Here is a 14397-nt window from a genome sequence, read left to right as displayed (position 1 = left end):
GACCACTGTTGAGTGTCAGAACAAAGAACTGCAGCAGATCCCGGCGCTGCCACAGGGCGTGCTGAGGCTGTACGTCTCATACAACCAGATACAGGAAGTGCCTGAGCGAGGGCTGGAGGAGCTGGAGGTGTGACCACAGCCTGGTTACTATTTGTTTGAAGCTGACACATTTAATGCGTATTTGTGTTTGATTTACAGAGCATACACGTTAACTTCTTCTTCTGCAGGTCCTGTACTTGACAAAGAATCAGCTAAACATCTCACTATCCAGGAACCCAGTGTGGCCCAACATGATGAAGCTGTCAGAGCTCTTCCTGCGAGACAACGGGCTGACCGTTCTTCACCCTGCTCAGTTTCTCAACTGCCCTGCTCTCACCTTACTGGACCTGAGTGAGAACCACATCAAGCATCTACCAACTGGATTCCTCCGTGGGTTAGCTAATCTGAGGACACTGTTTCTCAGCTTTAACCAGATTCAAACGCTGCAGGCAGGCGGACTGGAGGGCGCAGCCACCCTCGCTGACCTCTACCTCAACTATAACAACATAACACAGGTCAAGGATGGTGTGTTCAGGGACTCCCGTCTGTTACAAAAGCTTGTTCTGTCAAACAACAGAATCACCAGTGTGGACGAGGCTGCTTTCAGAGGAGCATCCAGTCTGCAGCACCTGGACCTGAGCAGTAACAGGCTGGCCTCTGTTCCAGTTGAGGCCCTGCAGGATGCGAACAGCCTGCAGTTTCTATATCTGCAGATGAACGCCTTCAGCAGCCTTCCAGACGACTGCTTCTCCTCACTGGGCCAGTTGGAACATCTGGACCTGAGCAGCAACAGGCTGAGCACTCTGAGGGAGGCATCGCTGAGAGGTCTGACCAAACTGACGGACCTGAACCTCAGTCAAAACCTCATAGATTCTCTTCCCTCTGACGTCTTCATTGACCTCATCAATCTCCAGTTTTTGGATTTGTACTGGAACAAGCTGGCATCTCTCCCTGTAGATGTTTTCAGAAACTTGACCAACCTGGAAGAGCTGCAGGTGGATACCAATCAGATCTCCGCCTTACCAAACGGAGTGTTTGATTCACTGCACAAACTCAACGATTTATACCTGTCTAACAACCACATCTCCAAGCTCCATGCCGCTCTGTTCACTGATCTCACGTCTCTGCAGAACTTGTACTTTGAGAAGAACAACCTAAGGAACCTCCCCAAGAGCCTTTTCCACAAGACGAAAGACCTTGTTGAGATCCACCTGGATGAGAACCACATCACGTCACTCCATCATTCTGTCTTCCAGGGTTTAGTGAAACTGAATGTCCTGAGACTCTCTGGAAACCGTCTTTCCACTCTACAGTCACACCAGTTCAAAGACCTTATTGGTTTAAAGGAGTTAAAGCTGGATGGAAACCTCATAGATAAACTTCCTGCACACCTGTTCGGACATCATGGACACCTTCAAACGCTAGATCTGAGTAACAATCACCTCTCTGAGCTGTCTCCTCATGAGTTTTCAGGGTTGCCTGGTCTGAAAGAGCTCAGACTGAGCTTCAATCAGCTCCGTAACATCCCCTTCAACACCTTCCACCACCTCCACGGCCTCCGTAAACTTCTGCTGAAGAACAACAGCCTGGACAGTTTACACCCACTGCACTTTGTCGGACTGACAAACCTCACCGAGCTCAACCTGGATGGGAACAAGCTGCACCATCTGCCACCTGATGTTTTTCACAAACTGAGAAACCTCCAGAAACTGAGCCTGAAGTCAAACCGGCTCCGGGCGGTGGAGAACGGGACTTTAGAGCCTCTGAGAAACCTCAGCGCTGTGTTTCTGTCCGGGAACATGTGGGACTGCGCCTGTGTGGACGTCCTCTACATCAGCAGCTGGGTCAACATGCACAAAGAGAAGCTCAGAGATGTGCCCACCTGCTTCTCCTCATCGCCGCTCAGTGAGGTTACACCTCTGTCACAGCCTGCTCTCTCTCCTCTGCTGTTAGAGGGTACTTGTGTTACAGGTGCAGCAGCAGCCTGTCTTCCATTTCCTCCGGAAATGCTGACTCTGCTCACGCTGTCTCTGATCTCTGTCAACCCGACATGACATCCTGCTTCTGTTGTTGTTCAGCACTTCTGAAAGATGCATTCAAGGGTTTAGATTCTTTTGTTTTCACTGGAATAATGTAAATAAATAAAAAGTGGAGTTTAAATTTATGAGAATATTTTGTCAAACTGAAGCGTGAATAAAGTTTTTCATCTGTGTTTTTGATTTTGACTGAATGCATTTAAATACCTTTAAGCTGCTTCTCATGTATCACAAAAATCAATAAAAGAAATTCAACATTTAAATTTGGTGTTTATCAGTTTGTAAGAAAGTTCTCACACAAGAAGACAAAGATCACTTCAAAAATATCAGTTTTGAGGCAACTTAAAACAATATCTGTGGGTCAGGGTTGTATAGTGTTCTCACAAAGAATACTTCTAACCGTGTCTGGTTCATGTTACCTTTAATAAAACAAACAAAAAGTGTCAGATGTGTTTGTCACATTTAATCTGTGATGTTGAAGCTACATTTATCAAGCTGTGCTAGGTAATTAAATCAGTGCCGGATAAGGATATATTCTGTATAACTGAAATGTTATATTGCCATAAAAACGGGAACAATGGCCAAATTTTATGCGCTAGGCCATTCAGGTAGTAAACCTGCAGCCACCATGTTTTTTTTCAGGTAAAAAAAAAGTAATGCAGGAAGGCTGGAGCTGCATACTGAAAAACAACGTGTTGGAAATAACTTCACAGCTGTTATCTTTTCACATTCTGTGGATAGCTTCAGTGCAGTTAAATTTTTTTTCCTGATTCACACTCACAGTTTTACAAACTGCTCCTTTAAACACAAAGACCTGCCCCCTACATCAGCTTCTCACTGTGATACAGTCTCCATCTTATTTTTCCTGCTGCACCAAACTGTCCATTCTTAGCAGTGAAATACAGCATCTCTGAAGAGAGACGAACCAAATCCTCTGCAGAGTCAATCATTTATTCCTCAGCTCGCTCCACCCGTTCTCCTACCAACATCAGCGTCAGACGTAGAAACACTTGTGGTCCTTCAGGTTCCTCAGGTAGGAGAAGCTCTTTCCACACTTGTCGCACATGAACTGTTTTTCCCCGGTGTGTATCTGCTGGTGGGCTTTCAGGCTGTTGCCCTGGTTGAAGCTGCGTCCACACGTGTCGCAGCTGAACGGCTTCTCGCCGGTGTGGATGCGCTGGTGTCTGTTCAGGTTTCCCGTGTTGCTGAAACTTTTTCCACACGTGTCGCAGCTGAACGGTTTCTCTCCTGTGTGGACGACCTTTGGAAGAGGAAGTGGATAAGACACACAGCAATACAACAGAAGTGTCCTCTGTCACACCTTTAGGGGACATCAGTGCCAACCTACCTGATGAGATTTAAGGCTGCTGTGCTGCGTGAACATTCGCCCGCAGATCTCGCAGGAGAACGGCCTCTCTCCGCTGTGGGTCTTCAGGTGAATCTTCAGGTAGCTGGATGACTTGAAGTTCTTCCCGCAGAGCACGCAGCTGTGAGGTCTGTCCACCGTGTGATGCTGCTGGTGCGAGCGCAGCTCGGTAATGGAGCTGAGGCGCCGGCCGCAGTGAACACACGTACACGGGATGGTTGCAGAATGCGTCTGGAGGTGTTTGCGCAGCGAATCGACGCAGGCCAGCACCGTGCCGCACGCCACACAGGCCAGCGCCTTGTCATCAAAGTGAGACGTCTTCTGGTGCATCTTCAAGGCACTCTTCTGGATGAAGCACTTGCCGCAGGTCTCGCAGCTGAAGGGCCGCTCGCCGCTGTGAATCCGCTGGTGGCCTTTCAGCGTGTCGGCCTGGTTGAAGCTTTTGCCACAGGTCTCACACCTGAACGGCTTTTCGCCAGTGTGTATGCGCAGGTGTCGCTGCAGGTTGCCCTGGATAGTGAAGCTTTTGTTGCAGTACTGGCAGTTGTACGCTCGCTCCCCGGTGTGGACCATCTGATGCATTTTTAGGCCGTGCGCACGGTAGAAGCTCTTACCACACTGCTCGCAGCGGAACGGCCTCACGTCGGCGTGGAGACGCTGGTGGTTCCTGAGGAGCTGCTTCAGGGTGAAACCTTTCCCACAGACGTCACAGGTGTGCGGCCTCTCACCTGAACAAAAGGAAAACAAAGATTCATATGAGCCTTCATCTGCGGCTTTAAAGCCCGGCAGCATCTTCTTGCCTCAGGAGTACAGAATGGCCGCTCACCGGTATGCAGCAGCATGTGAGCGTTGAGGCTTCGCTGGAAGGAGAAGCCTCTGCCACACTGAGAGCAGTGGAACGGCTTCTCTGCGCTCGCCCCGTGGACGGCCATGTGGGCTTTGAGCTGCAGCAGCTTGGTGAAGGTCTTCCTGCACAGTTTGCAGCTCAGAGGCTCCTTCATGCTCTCCTTATTCACACGACTGGGTTTGGAGGGTTTCACACTTCGCTTGGATCTGGTGGTGTATCCCGGGTCCCTCTCGTGTGGGTCGCCCGATTCCACCTGATGAAAACAATATACCTATCGATTACTCGACCAAGACTAAAGCCATGACAAAGGCTTATTGTCTGTGTACAATTTTGAGGTGGAAAAAATAACAAAAATAGAAACATTTACCAATAAAACTTAATGAGACATTTATGAACCTGGTAATCTGGGTCGTCATCTTCATCCAGGCCGACGTCATTTCTGTACTGTCCAGCAGAAGACGTTTGGTCCTCTGAGCCCTCCAGTCCTTCCTCCTTTATTATAACAGGCTGGCTGTTGTCCTGAGAGACAGGATGATAATCAGACAACAGATGTCTTGGTGAAGTCTCCAACATTTCCAAAGTTTGGAAGTGTAAAGTGAACAGGCCAACACTTTACCTCATAAGTCCGTCCTTTCCACAGATGAATTATGGGAGATCTTTTCACACCGGCATCACCAGAACTCACAACTAGGAAAACATCAAGAAGCTGCTTTCATCCTAAATATGCATATTCTTCATAAATGGATGTGGGCAGATCTTCCACTCACCTTTGCGACTCTTCCTCCCTGAGCGCTGGCTGCTCTGAACTCCCGTCTCTCCTCCTGCTCTCCTCTCCTCCGCCTGTCCCTCCGTCAGCTCCTCCGCTTCCTTCTGACCTCCACTGCCCTCCAGCACCAGCTTCAGCTCCGTCTCCGCCACCTCCAGCCTCCTCCTGAGGTCCTCCATCTCCGCCACACCCTGCGCCACCTACAGAATGAGGACAAAGACACACACAGTCGGTGATTAGTGATGTGAAAAGATTCTTTTCCTGATGATAACAAATGCAAAGTGAAGCTGTGTACTTCAAGTCGCAGCAGAGAGGAACATTCGTGGAAGAGCTGGCAGATCTTCTCCACAGTTTCCTGAGCCAGAGATGTCAGGAAGACGCTGAACTGAACCACCTGAAAGGAACAGATACACACCACAGTGGAATACAGAGAATAAAGTGTGGAAATTAGCAGATTAGATATAGTCTGGGAAGTTAAATTAATATTTAGGAGTAAAATATAAACGATCTAAACATCACCAATGCAAAAAGAACAAATAATAAACATCAGAATACATTTTAAAACAACATTATTTGAAAAATTCTTAATAACATATTTTTATTTTAAATGAAATAATGAGATATAAAGTAATTCCCGCTGCAGATCTGACTCCACTGTCACTGTAACCACAGCTGTGGATATTGATCGCGCAGTATCAGCTCAGGAATCGATCCTGCTTCAGGTGGAAACCTGTGGCTGAGAAGCTTCTAGACATACAGCAGATAGATAGGCCTGGGCCTGCGGTCCGACGCAAAATGGCGCCCAGAGATGGATTCTGCTGGTTTATTGTTCTGCCCTTATCAACCAGACCCACATGTCTACAAACAGTTTCAGCTGAATACGTGTTTTTTACTCTAATTATACGACCTGCGCACAGTCAGGCTAACTATAGCAGCTAGCTAGCTCTTCTATTTCTATGATCAGCTGGTTGTCCTGACGCCAGTTGAGGAGGGAGCGCCAGGAGGACACCACAGCCGGTCCAGACACAGCCCGGACCAAGACCGACCAGCACGGATTGAACGCACCTTGCCATCCGGAGAGTCGTGCGTGTTTTTCGTCGTTGACTCCGACACTTGTGGACGAGTTGAATCAGAGCCGCCGATAACTTTGCTCATTTCTGACACTGTCGCGTTGACCATTATCTCCAAAATGGCGCAAAGCTGCGCCTCGAGCTCCGACATGGCGACAAACTGTCCGGCTGCTGTCTGTGTTGCACGAGTTTATATCAACAATAACTGCTTTGGTTAGTGTTTGTCGTTATGGTGAAAAAAAAAAGTCACAACATTCTCACAAACTAAAAGCCCATCGGTTTCTTCCTGGTTCAAATGTTTCAAAATAAAAGCATGCAGTTACTCCACAGTGGAGCTTCATGTACGCGAGTTACACAATCTTGTATAATATTAACTATTACATTAATTAACATTATTGTTATTAATAATATAAATAATAACACATGAGCTTCAGGCTCAAGTCTTTTTTTTTTTTTTTACAATGAGTTCGATTTCCCGCCATTTTTTAGTGACGTGTACTCAAGCGCCACAATTGTGTTATTAGAGTTAACACTATATGCACATGTCACGGCTGACGTTATCTGGACACAAAACTGTTAAGTAAATATTGGATTGTGCGTTAAAGCTATTTTATTATGAAAGTTTTTAACCGGAAGTATCCGTAGAGTATCACGTCTTCCTTGATTTTTTGAGATACTAATATTATACTGCCCTCCAGCGGTCAGAGTCAGGAACTGCAACAACAGTTCGACACAATAAGTAATGTAATCATTTGTTAAAAAAAATAGATTTACAAATACAAATACAACAACTTTATATAAAAATATAGAATAACCTGTTTTATAAGCATCTATTAAGTCTGTATTGATAAGATATGTTTTAATAATTAGTAATTACATCAATACCGAACATGATTATTATAAATCCTTGAATGATTACAATAATAGGGGATTTACGCTAATGATTTCAATTATAGTTTAGTATTATTATTGTTGACAATCGTTACAAAATGTGTGTAATTAAATACCATGACGTGGGTAATCACATTACAATAATACTTCTCAAATAAACATTTTAATATATTAAAATACTTTTTGTCTGCTGTTCTTTTTAGCATATAGATGAAACTGAAACATGAAAAAGAATCATGTATTCTGGAGAAACTTTATTTAAACAGATGATGTATGTATGTGTCACTTACTTAAAATGACACGTTAAGTCCCACTGAGACATTTTGCTAAATGACTCCTGGATGTTTTCCTTCAGGATGCTGTGAGTCCATACTCCAGCACTTTCTGACACTTCCCACTGTAGTTATGTTTCTTAAGCAGCCTTGAATCTGAAAATCCGAGTCCACAGCCGCTACATGTATACGGTCTTACTCCTGTGTGTGTCTGCATGTGAAACTTTACCTGGCTAAGTTGCGTGAACCTCACGCCACAGACTTCGCACTCATAGGGCTTTTCTCCTGTGTGTATCCGAAGGTGTCTCATATAGTTCGCATAGATCCTGAAGGCCTTACCGCACTGCTCACATTTGTGTGGTTTCTCTCCGGTGTGCAGAAGTTGGTGTGACTTAAGTGCCTGACGGATGATGAACCTCTTCCCACACACGTCACAGCCAAACGGCTTTTCTCCTGAGTGGGTCCGCTGGTGATACTCAAAGGAGGCTTTGTAGAAAAAGTCCCTCCCACATATGTCGCAGCTGTACTGCTTACCCCCTGTGTGGATCAGCTCATGTCTCTTCAGTGCGCATGCTGTGTCAAAGCCCTTGTGGCAGGTCTTGCAGCTGAACGGTGTCATATCTACGACAGTGCTGTCCTGTCGGTAGATAACCCTGCGCTGGCCTCGCTCTTGTCTTCGCCTGACCCGGTTGTGCTTTTCGCCGTGGCCCACATTTTGGTGTTTCTTCAGTTGCCAGTTGTAGAGAAACGTTTTCCCGCACAGGTCGCACATGAACGCCTTTGAAGCTCCGTGAACAAGCATGTGAACTTTCAGCCTGGTGTACTGGATGAAGCCCTTCCCACAGACCTTACACTGGAACGGTCTTTCTCCTGTGTGAATACGTATGTGTCTCTTCAGGTTCTGCTGCTGGGCGAAGCCGGCCCCACATGTCTCACATGTGAACGTTTTTCCGTTGTGGACTGACTGGTGCACTCTGAGTGAGCGTTTTGTGACAAAAGCTTTGTCGCACACCGCACATTTGTACGGAAGTTCTCCAGTGTGGACACTCTGGTGGCACTTCAGAGCAGGGGCGGATCTGAAACCCTCCCCACACACACTGCACTTGTATGGCATGTCTGCGGTGTGCACAAACTGATGAGCCTGCAGGCTGGGTTTCCATTTGAAGGACTTGCCACAGGTGGAGCACACGAACGGCCTCGAGTCTGTGTGTACGAGCTGATGAGACTTCAGGCTGACTTTTGTCTTGAACGTTCTGTCGCAGTCTTTGCACTTCAAGACAGCATTCTTTTTCTCACGACTGTCGGCACAGGGCTGCTGTTCTTGGTGAGTTTTCGTGTGCTTCATCAGGTGACACTGTTGATGAAAACTCTTGTTACAGACCTCACATTTAAAAATGGCTCCTTCCTTTGGTCTGGCTCCTTCCTCTGTGCCTTCACTGACAGTGTTTTGGGGCTGATTCGTTGTTGTATAATCCTTTGTTGTGTCTAAAGAGGAGTGAGAAACACATAACAAAATAAATGTGCTTTGTACCATTTCCGATTTAATGTAGATTATTTTAATATTAACCACTAAAACCTTCAGTGGATTGTGATGAAATCTCCTCAGTCAGTGTCTCGTTGTCGTCTGAATGGGAGCAAAAACACATCATCAGTACCACGCCCAACTCATTAAAGAAAGTCTATGTTCCTTAAAAGAAAACGTACCAGCACCGTATCCATCCTGCTCAGCAGCAGCAGCTGCAGCAGGTGATGTTTCAGCGGCGCCCTCTGCCTTTAAATTTAACACTCCAAACGGCTTCAGAGCCAAGACCAGCCCACTCTGCTCGAACAGGACCGGGCAGCCGCTCAGAACGCCTTCTCTCCACATTCTGGCATTTTCGGTCACCATCTCCAGCTCGCCCTCCAGCTTCTCCACTTTGGACTTCAGACTCCTGTTTTCAGTGTGCAGCACAGAGGACACCTGGGAGAAAACGCTGCTGATCTTTCTTGCTGCCTCTCGTGCCAACATTTCCACAATTCTGTCAAAATTTGGCTGTGAGGATTAAAGTGAAGCAGAGAGCATAGCGGTTACTAGAGGAAAAAAAGACACATCTTCTACATTTGTTTTTGCAAACTAATGCTAGTTCGTTATAGCTATAAATTGTTATAGCTTTCATAGTTTTTTTACTTAAATTCTGATACAATTTATGTTTACAAATAACTGTAATGTTTTAGAAATCTCCATTATTATTCATAAAGGACCATCTCAGAGCGCCCTCTAGGTGAATTGCAGCCAGTTTCGGTACACTAGCTTGAACAGGAAGTGGACAGTCTCTACTAAAATAATGGCTCTGTTGTTGTGGAGCTGAACGTCCGCCATCTTTGTTATGCTTGACGTAGCGCTGCATCTCATAAGAGTCACTCGCGTGTAAATCTCCACCAGAACAGTGTCTTTGTTCATAAACCTTTTACGTGTGTTAGCTGTTAGCATTTAGCCACAATACAGTCAGAGTAGTATCCGCCAACCCACCTTTTGTGTCGCACTGCGCGTCTTTGTTGCCGTTTCTTCCTCAACATTTCCAAGAACATCGACTGCGGTCATAAGGAGAATCTCAATGATGGACTTTGTTTCTGAATAAAACACCGAGTTTTCTGACATTTTAACTTTAAACTTTCCGGCGGACTATTTGAAGCTACAGCAGAAACATGAGTTAGCGTGTTTCACCCGGAAGTGAATGTACACAACTTTTGAGCCTTTCAAAATAAAACTGAAATAAGTGAATTAATTTGCAAGTTTTCTTTAATTGCAATTACGAGAACAAAAATATGCATTAGCATATCACACAGGACTGTACATTAGAAAATTATTTTACATCTTCATGTTCCATTTTGTTTACATTTTAATGGCTTTCAGCAGGAGTGCTGTGAATTTAAATTTTCTTCCATTAAAATATATGTATTTAAATAATAATAAAAAAAACAACTGGTAAAAATTAAACCAATTCAGCAGCTGAAAAAACATCCTGAAGCATATCTTGAAAAGTCATTTACAGATGTAGTTGATCTTTATTTGAAATTTAAATATGTTTTGATAAAGTCCTGCTTTTTCCAACTTTTTAACAGTTGAAACTAAAACAGATTTACTGTTTTTGATTAATCCCTCATTAGTACTGAGAGTAAACAGCACCCCTTTCTCACATTTAAGCTACTTCACGCAAAGGTTTTGTATTTTATCTGAATAACTCAAACAACCTATTTTCAAAACTGAATTTATATTTCATCATAATGTACTATTATTTCATCTCACACTTGTTCAGCAAAGCTATACTCTGAGCAGAAAGGCACTTGGCCGTCTCTGTAACTAACACCTCCTGGACCACAGATCATTTCTATGTGCCGGTCCCGTCACAGCTGTGCTTCTTGAGCTGCCGGGAATCGGAGAAGCCTTGGCCGCACTGCTGACACGAGTAGAGCTTCTTCCCGGTGTGGACCTGCAGATGCGCCTTGAGCTGATTCGACTGGTGGAACCTCTTCTGACAGAACGCGCATTCAAATGGCTTCTCCCCCGTGTGGATCCTCATGTGTCTGTAGAAGTTGCCGTCCGTTCTGAAGGCCTTGCCGCACTGGTCGCATTTGTACGGCTTTTCTCCGGTGTGTATGCGCTCGTGCTGCTTCAGACTAGCGTTGTGGAAGAACCTCTTCCCACACACGTCGCAGACAAAGCGCCTCTCCCCCGCGTGGGTCTGCTGATGGTAGTTGAAAGAGTACTTGTTGTGGAAGGATTTCCCACAGGTGCTGCAGTTGAACTCCTTTTCTTCGCTGTGGCCTTTTTCATGAATCTTCAGGGAAGATGCAGCGCTGAAACCTTGCAGACATATTTTGCAGCTGAACCGTTTGACCCGCGACCTCCTTTGCTGCCTGGCCTGGAAAAAGTTCTGGGGTCCCTCTGCCTCGCTCGGGTTGGCGTGCACGTACTTCTGATGAATCAACAGTCTGCAGTTAAAGAGGAAGGTCTTCCCGCACAGGTCGCACATAAAAGGCTTCCTGGCTCCGTGGATGAGCATGTGGGACTTGAGCTTGTTGTTGTCCGAGAAGCTCTTGCCACACTCCTGGCAGGTGAACGGCTTCTCTCCTGTGTGAATGCGAAGGTGTCTTTTGAGGTTGTTGTTGAGGGTGAACCTCACTCCACATATGTGACAGGTGAACGGTTTCTCCCCTGTGTGGACCAGGCTGTGTCTCTTCAGAGCAGTGCCGGTCCTGTACGACTTGTTGCACACGGTGCACATAAACGGAGTGACGCCGGTGTGCTTCCTCTTGTGCACCGTCAGCGAGTGGGCGTATTTGAAGGTCTCTTCACAAAATGTGCATTTGTATTTTTTGGTGTCTGTGTGAACAATCTGGTGGAAGCGAAGGGTGTCTTTACTCTTAAACTTTTTGCCGCACGTCTCGCAGCTGAATGGCCGTTCATCCGAGTGCACAGCCATGTGACAGTTCAGCTGGACGGACGTCTTGCAGGTCTTGCTGCAGATCGTGCATTTCAACATCTGTTTCCACTTCTCGTGGCGCAAGAGGTGGTTTTCCAGGGACTGCTTGATCCTGAAAGTTTTCCCACAACGATCGCAGGCGAACGGCTTCGGCGGTTTCAGACGCTGGTGGCGCTTGAGGTGATTCTGAAGTGATTGCTCCTTCCTGTACGATCTCTTACATTGAGGGCAGGGGAAAGGCAGCGGAGGTTTAGTGGAATTGTGGCGCAATAAGTGTTTCTCCAGAGTCTTTCTTCCCTGGAAGCTTCTGCCACACTGCTCACAAGAAAAATGGTTCGTATGGACCTTCGTGTGTTTCTTCAGTTCACCTTTCCATCGGAACCCTTCGTCACAGTGCTCACAGAAGTACCGCCTCCCCGTTAGCGTGTTCTTTTTTCGTAGATTTCTGCCCTGAACTTCATCCAGATTGATATCTTTCTCTTCAGTGCTGTTTTCTGAAGAAAAAGTAAACAAGATTTATGTTTTAATGTTCTTTACAGCTCACTCTTAAACTGACCTGTTATGGTTACATTCTGTAAGTAAACACATCATACCTCCTTCAGTTTCATCAGGTGCCATCCTCGTCTGCCTCACTCTCCCTGAGGGCTGCTCCTCCAGAGACTTCTGTAATGCATTAAGGAATAATTTGAGTTTAACATTCATCATGATTCTAGAATATAAACACGTCACAAGAAATGTGTTTTATAAGAGACTGCTGATTATACTGATCTTTACATCCAAAACTATAAAAAGGAGATATTCCTGATGGTCTTTGAATGCATCATACGTGACACGATTCAGGTGGAATCGTGTCACGTATGGTCTGAAGAAGCTATTAAAAACAGTTAAATATGCACAACATGTGGAGCTCAGATGTCTATAGAAGTGCAGGATTTTATAGCGTGTGAAAAATAAGCGTAAGTAAAAAATGCTCCGAATGCTCAGATTCAGATTCTTGTGATCCCACTTTCAGACAGACGTGAGTGGACTGTGGAGGAACAACACTCAACCTTTTCCTGTACAGAGCTGAGACCGTGGGCAGTGCTGGATTCTGGGCTGGGGGCGCGCTGAGGTGTGGACCCAGGTGACGCTGCCTTCCCTGTGGTCTCAGAGACAGCCGGTGATGGTGGTGGAGGCTGGCCCACGGCTTGAGTGGGACTCACTAACAACAGAGCAGGAGCAGAGCGGGCTCTGCTGACTGCTAACACCGCCGGGGCGGCTGCAGGTGTGGGGACAGATGTGGAGCTGGGAGCGACCTCAGTACTTCCTGCTGAAACTGACGGTGAGTCAGAGGTGGATTCCTTTGGCTCAGGGCTGTCATTGGTGGAAACCACTGGTCTTCCTGTGTGTACACAGATGTAGTAATGTCACACATCTATTAAACATGTATTGATGTCCAACAAGAAAAGCAAAGGTTAACTTGTTTTGGTCACATTAACAAAATGAACTGAAGACTCTGACGTCAAACACTAATAATAAACAGTGTTGTTTACGCTCTACGTGTTCATCAGGATGATCAATAACTGTATCGGTGACTCACCGCTCCCTGGAGCTCCCTGCAGCAGGGCGTGTGCCGCTCCTCCTTGAGTCTTGCCGCCGCCGTCACTGATGTTCTTCAGCTCCATCTCCAGCTGCTCCATCTCTCTGCCCAGCTGACCCACTCTGGCCTCCAGCTCATGCTCCAGCTGCCCGGCTTTCCTCTGCAGCACGTCCTCCAGCTGCTCCACTTTGGCCCGCAGAGCTTCGTTCTCCTCAAACAGCTCCGCGGTGAACTCGGTGAACACTTTGTGGATCTGCACTACCAGACACTTCTCTATCTCCTGGATCTGGCCGAACTTCGTGTCCTCCCACTCTATGTTTGGCGCCTCTTTCGCGCAGACATCCCTGAAAACAGACACGGTCGCCTGGATAGCGACTTCCACGATAGACGCCACTTCGCTGTCGAACCTCGCCTCCATTTTTTCCACTCTCGGATTAAACGCTCAGCCTGCGGTGTCCGACACTCTGAAACGCATCTTTAGCAACAAGTAGGAACTTAAAATAGACACAATTCCGCTTTAAACACCACAATCTGTCATCCCTGTTAACCGTTTCGTCCGCTCTCCTACATGGCGGACTGTGCGTCGCTGAAACTTCCGTGTAGCACTTCCGCTTCCGGTGTCATGTCTACATTACAAAATAAAAGCCTGTGAAAACAAAGACGGAAATAACAAAACGTGAGTGAAACCTACAACATGTTTTTTTTGTTTTTTAACTTTTTAGAAGTGAAAAAAACAGAAAAAGAACAACAAAAAAATTCTATATATATATATATATATATATATATATATATATATATATATATATATATATATATAGCTTTCTTTTGATTATCCTTTTTTATTTTGTAACAAAAGAAGAGAGATTTTATATCAGCCTAGCTACATCTGTGTTTCACAATAAGACCCACACAAACATCTCTTTCAATATCACAATCTGTATTTATCAATTCAAAGAAACAACTGTACAGAGTCAATGATTTGCAGTTGGATCTGATCATTTTATACATTATTGGTTCATTCATTCACCTTTTTCCATGTTGGTAGTTTGTGTTTCCCCGGTATGTTAC

At 45.8% G+C, this 14397-nt stretch overlaps 3 protein-coding genes across 3 annotated transcripts; 1 reads left to right on the top strand and 2 right to left on the bottom strand.

Annotated features, from left to right (window-relative positions):
• LOC114444701 (leucine-rich repeat-containing protein 15) lies at positions 1 to 2187 on the top strand. Its single transcript, XM_028419443.1, has 2 exons — positions 1 to 127; positions 272 to 2187. Exon 2 carries the CDS (start codon positions 291 to 293, stop codon positions 2091 to 2093), a length of 1803 nt encoding a protein of 600 aa, XP_028275244.1. The 5' UTR covers positions 1 to 127; positions 272 to 290; the 3' UTR covers positions 2094 to 2187.
• A 292-nt stretch (positions 2188 to 2479) lies between these two features.
• On the bottom strand, positions 2480 to 10006 carry LOC114445169 (zinc finger protein 850). The gene is made up of 12 exons (XM_028420128.1): positions 9797 to 10006; positions 8992 to 9319; positions 8864 to 8911; positions 7372 to 8772; positions 6120 to 6304; positions 5350 to 5448; positions 5056 to 5254; positions 4905 to 4975; positions 4685 to 4807; positions 4268 to 4541; positions 3424 to 4169; positions 2480 to 3336 (listed from the first exon to the last, which is right to left on the bottom strand). The coding sequence occupies exons 1-12, from the start codon at positions 9923 to 9925 to the stop codon at positions 3070 to 3072; spliced, it is 3870 nt and encodes a 1289-aa protein (XP_028275929.1). The 5' UTR covers positions 9926 to 10006; the 3' UTR covers positions 2480 to 3069.
• Positions 10007 to 10048: 42 nt separating this feature from the next.
• On the bottom strand, positions 10049 to 13921 carry LOC114444707 (oocyte zinc finger protein XlCOF6). Its single transcript, XM_028419450.1, has 4 exons — positions 13330 to 13921; positions 12800 to 13131; positions 12344 to 12413; positions 10049 to 12244 (listed from the first exon to the last, which is right to left on the bottom strand). Exons 1-4 carry the CDS (start codon positions 13745 to 13747, stop codon positions 10656 to 10658), a joined length of 2409 nt encoding a protein of 802 aa, XP_028275251.1. The 5' UTR covers positions 13748 to 13921; the 3' UTR covers positions 10049 to 10655.
• Positions 13922 to 14397: the final 476 nt, after the last annotated feature.

Source organism: Parambassis ranga, chromosome 13, assembly GCF_900634625.1.
Source record: "Parambassis ranga chromosome 13, fParRan2.1, whole genome shotgun sequence".
Classification (NCBI taxonomy): Eukaryota; Metazoa; Chordata; class Actinopteri; family Ambassidae; genus Parambassis; species Parambassis ranga.
The sequence above is the reverse complement of the archived record's forward strand: the minus strand, read 5'-3'. Positions and strand labels throughout refer to the sequence as shown.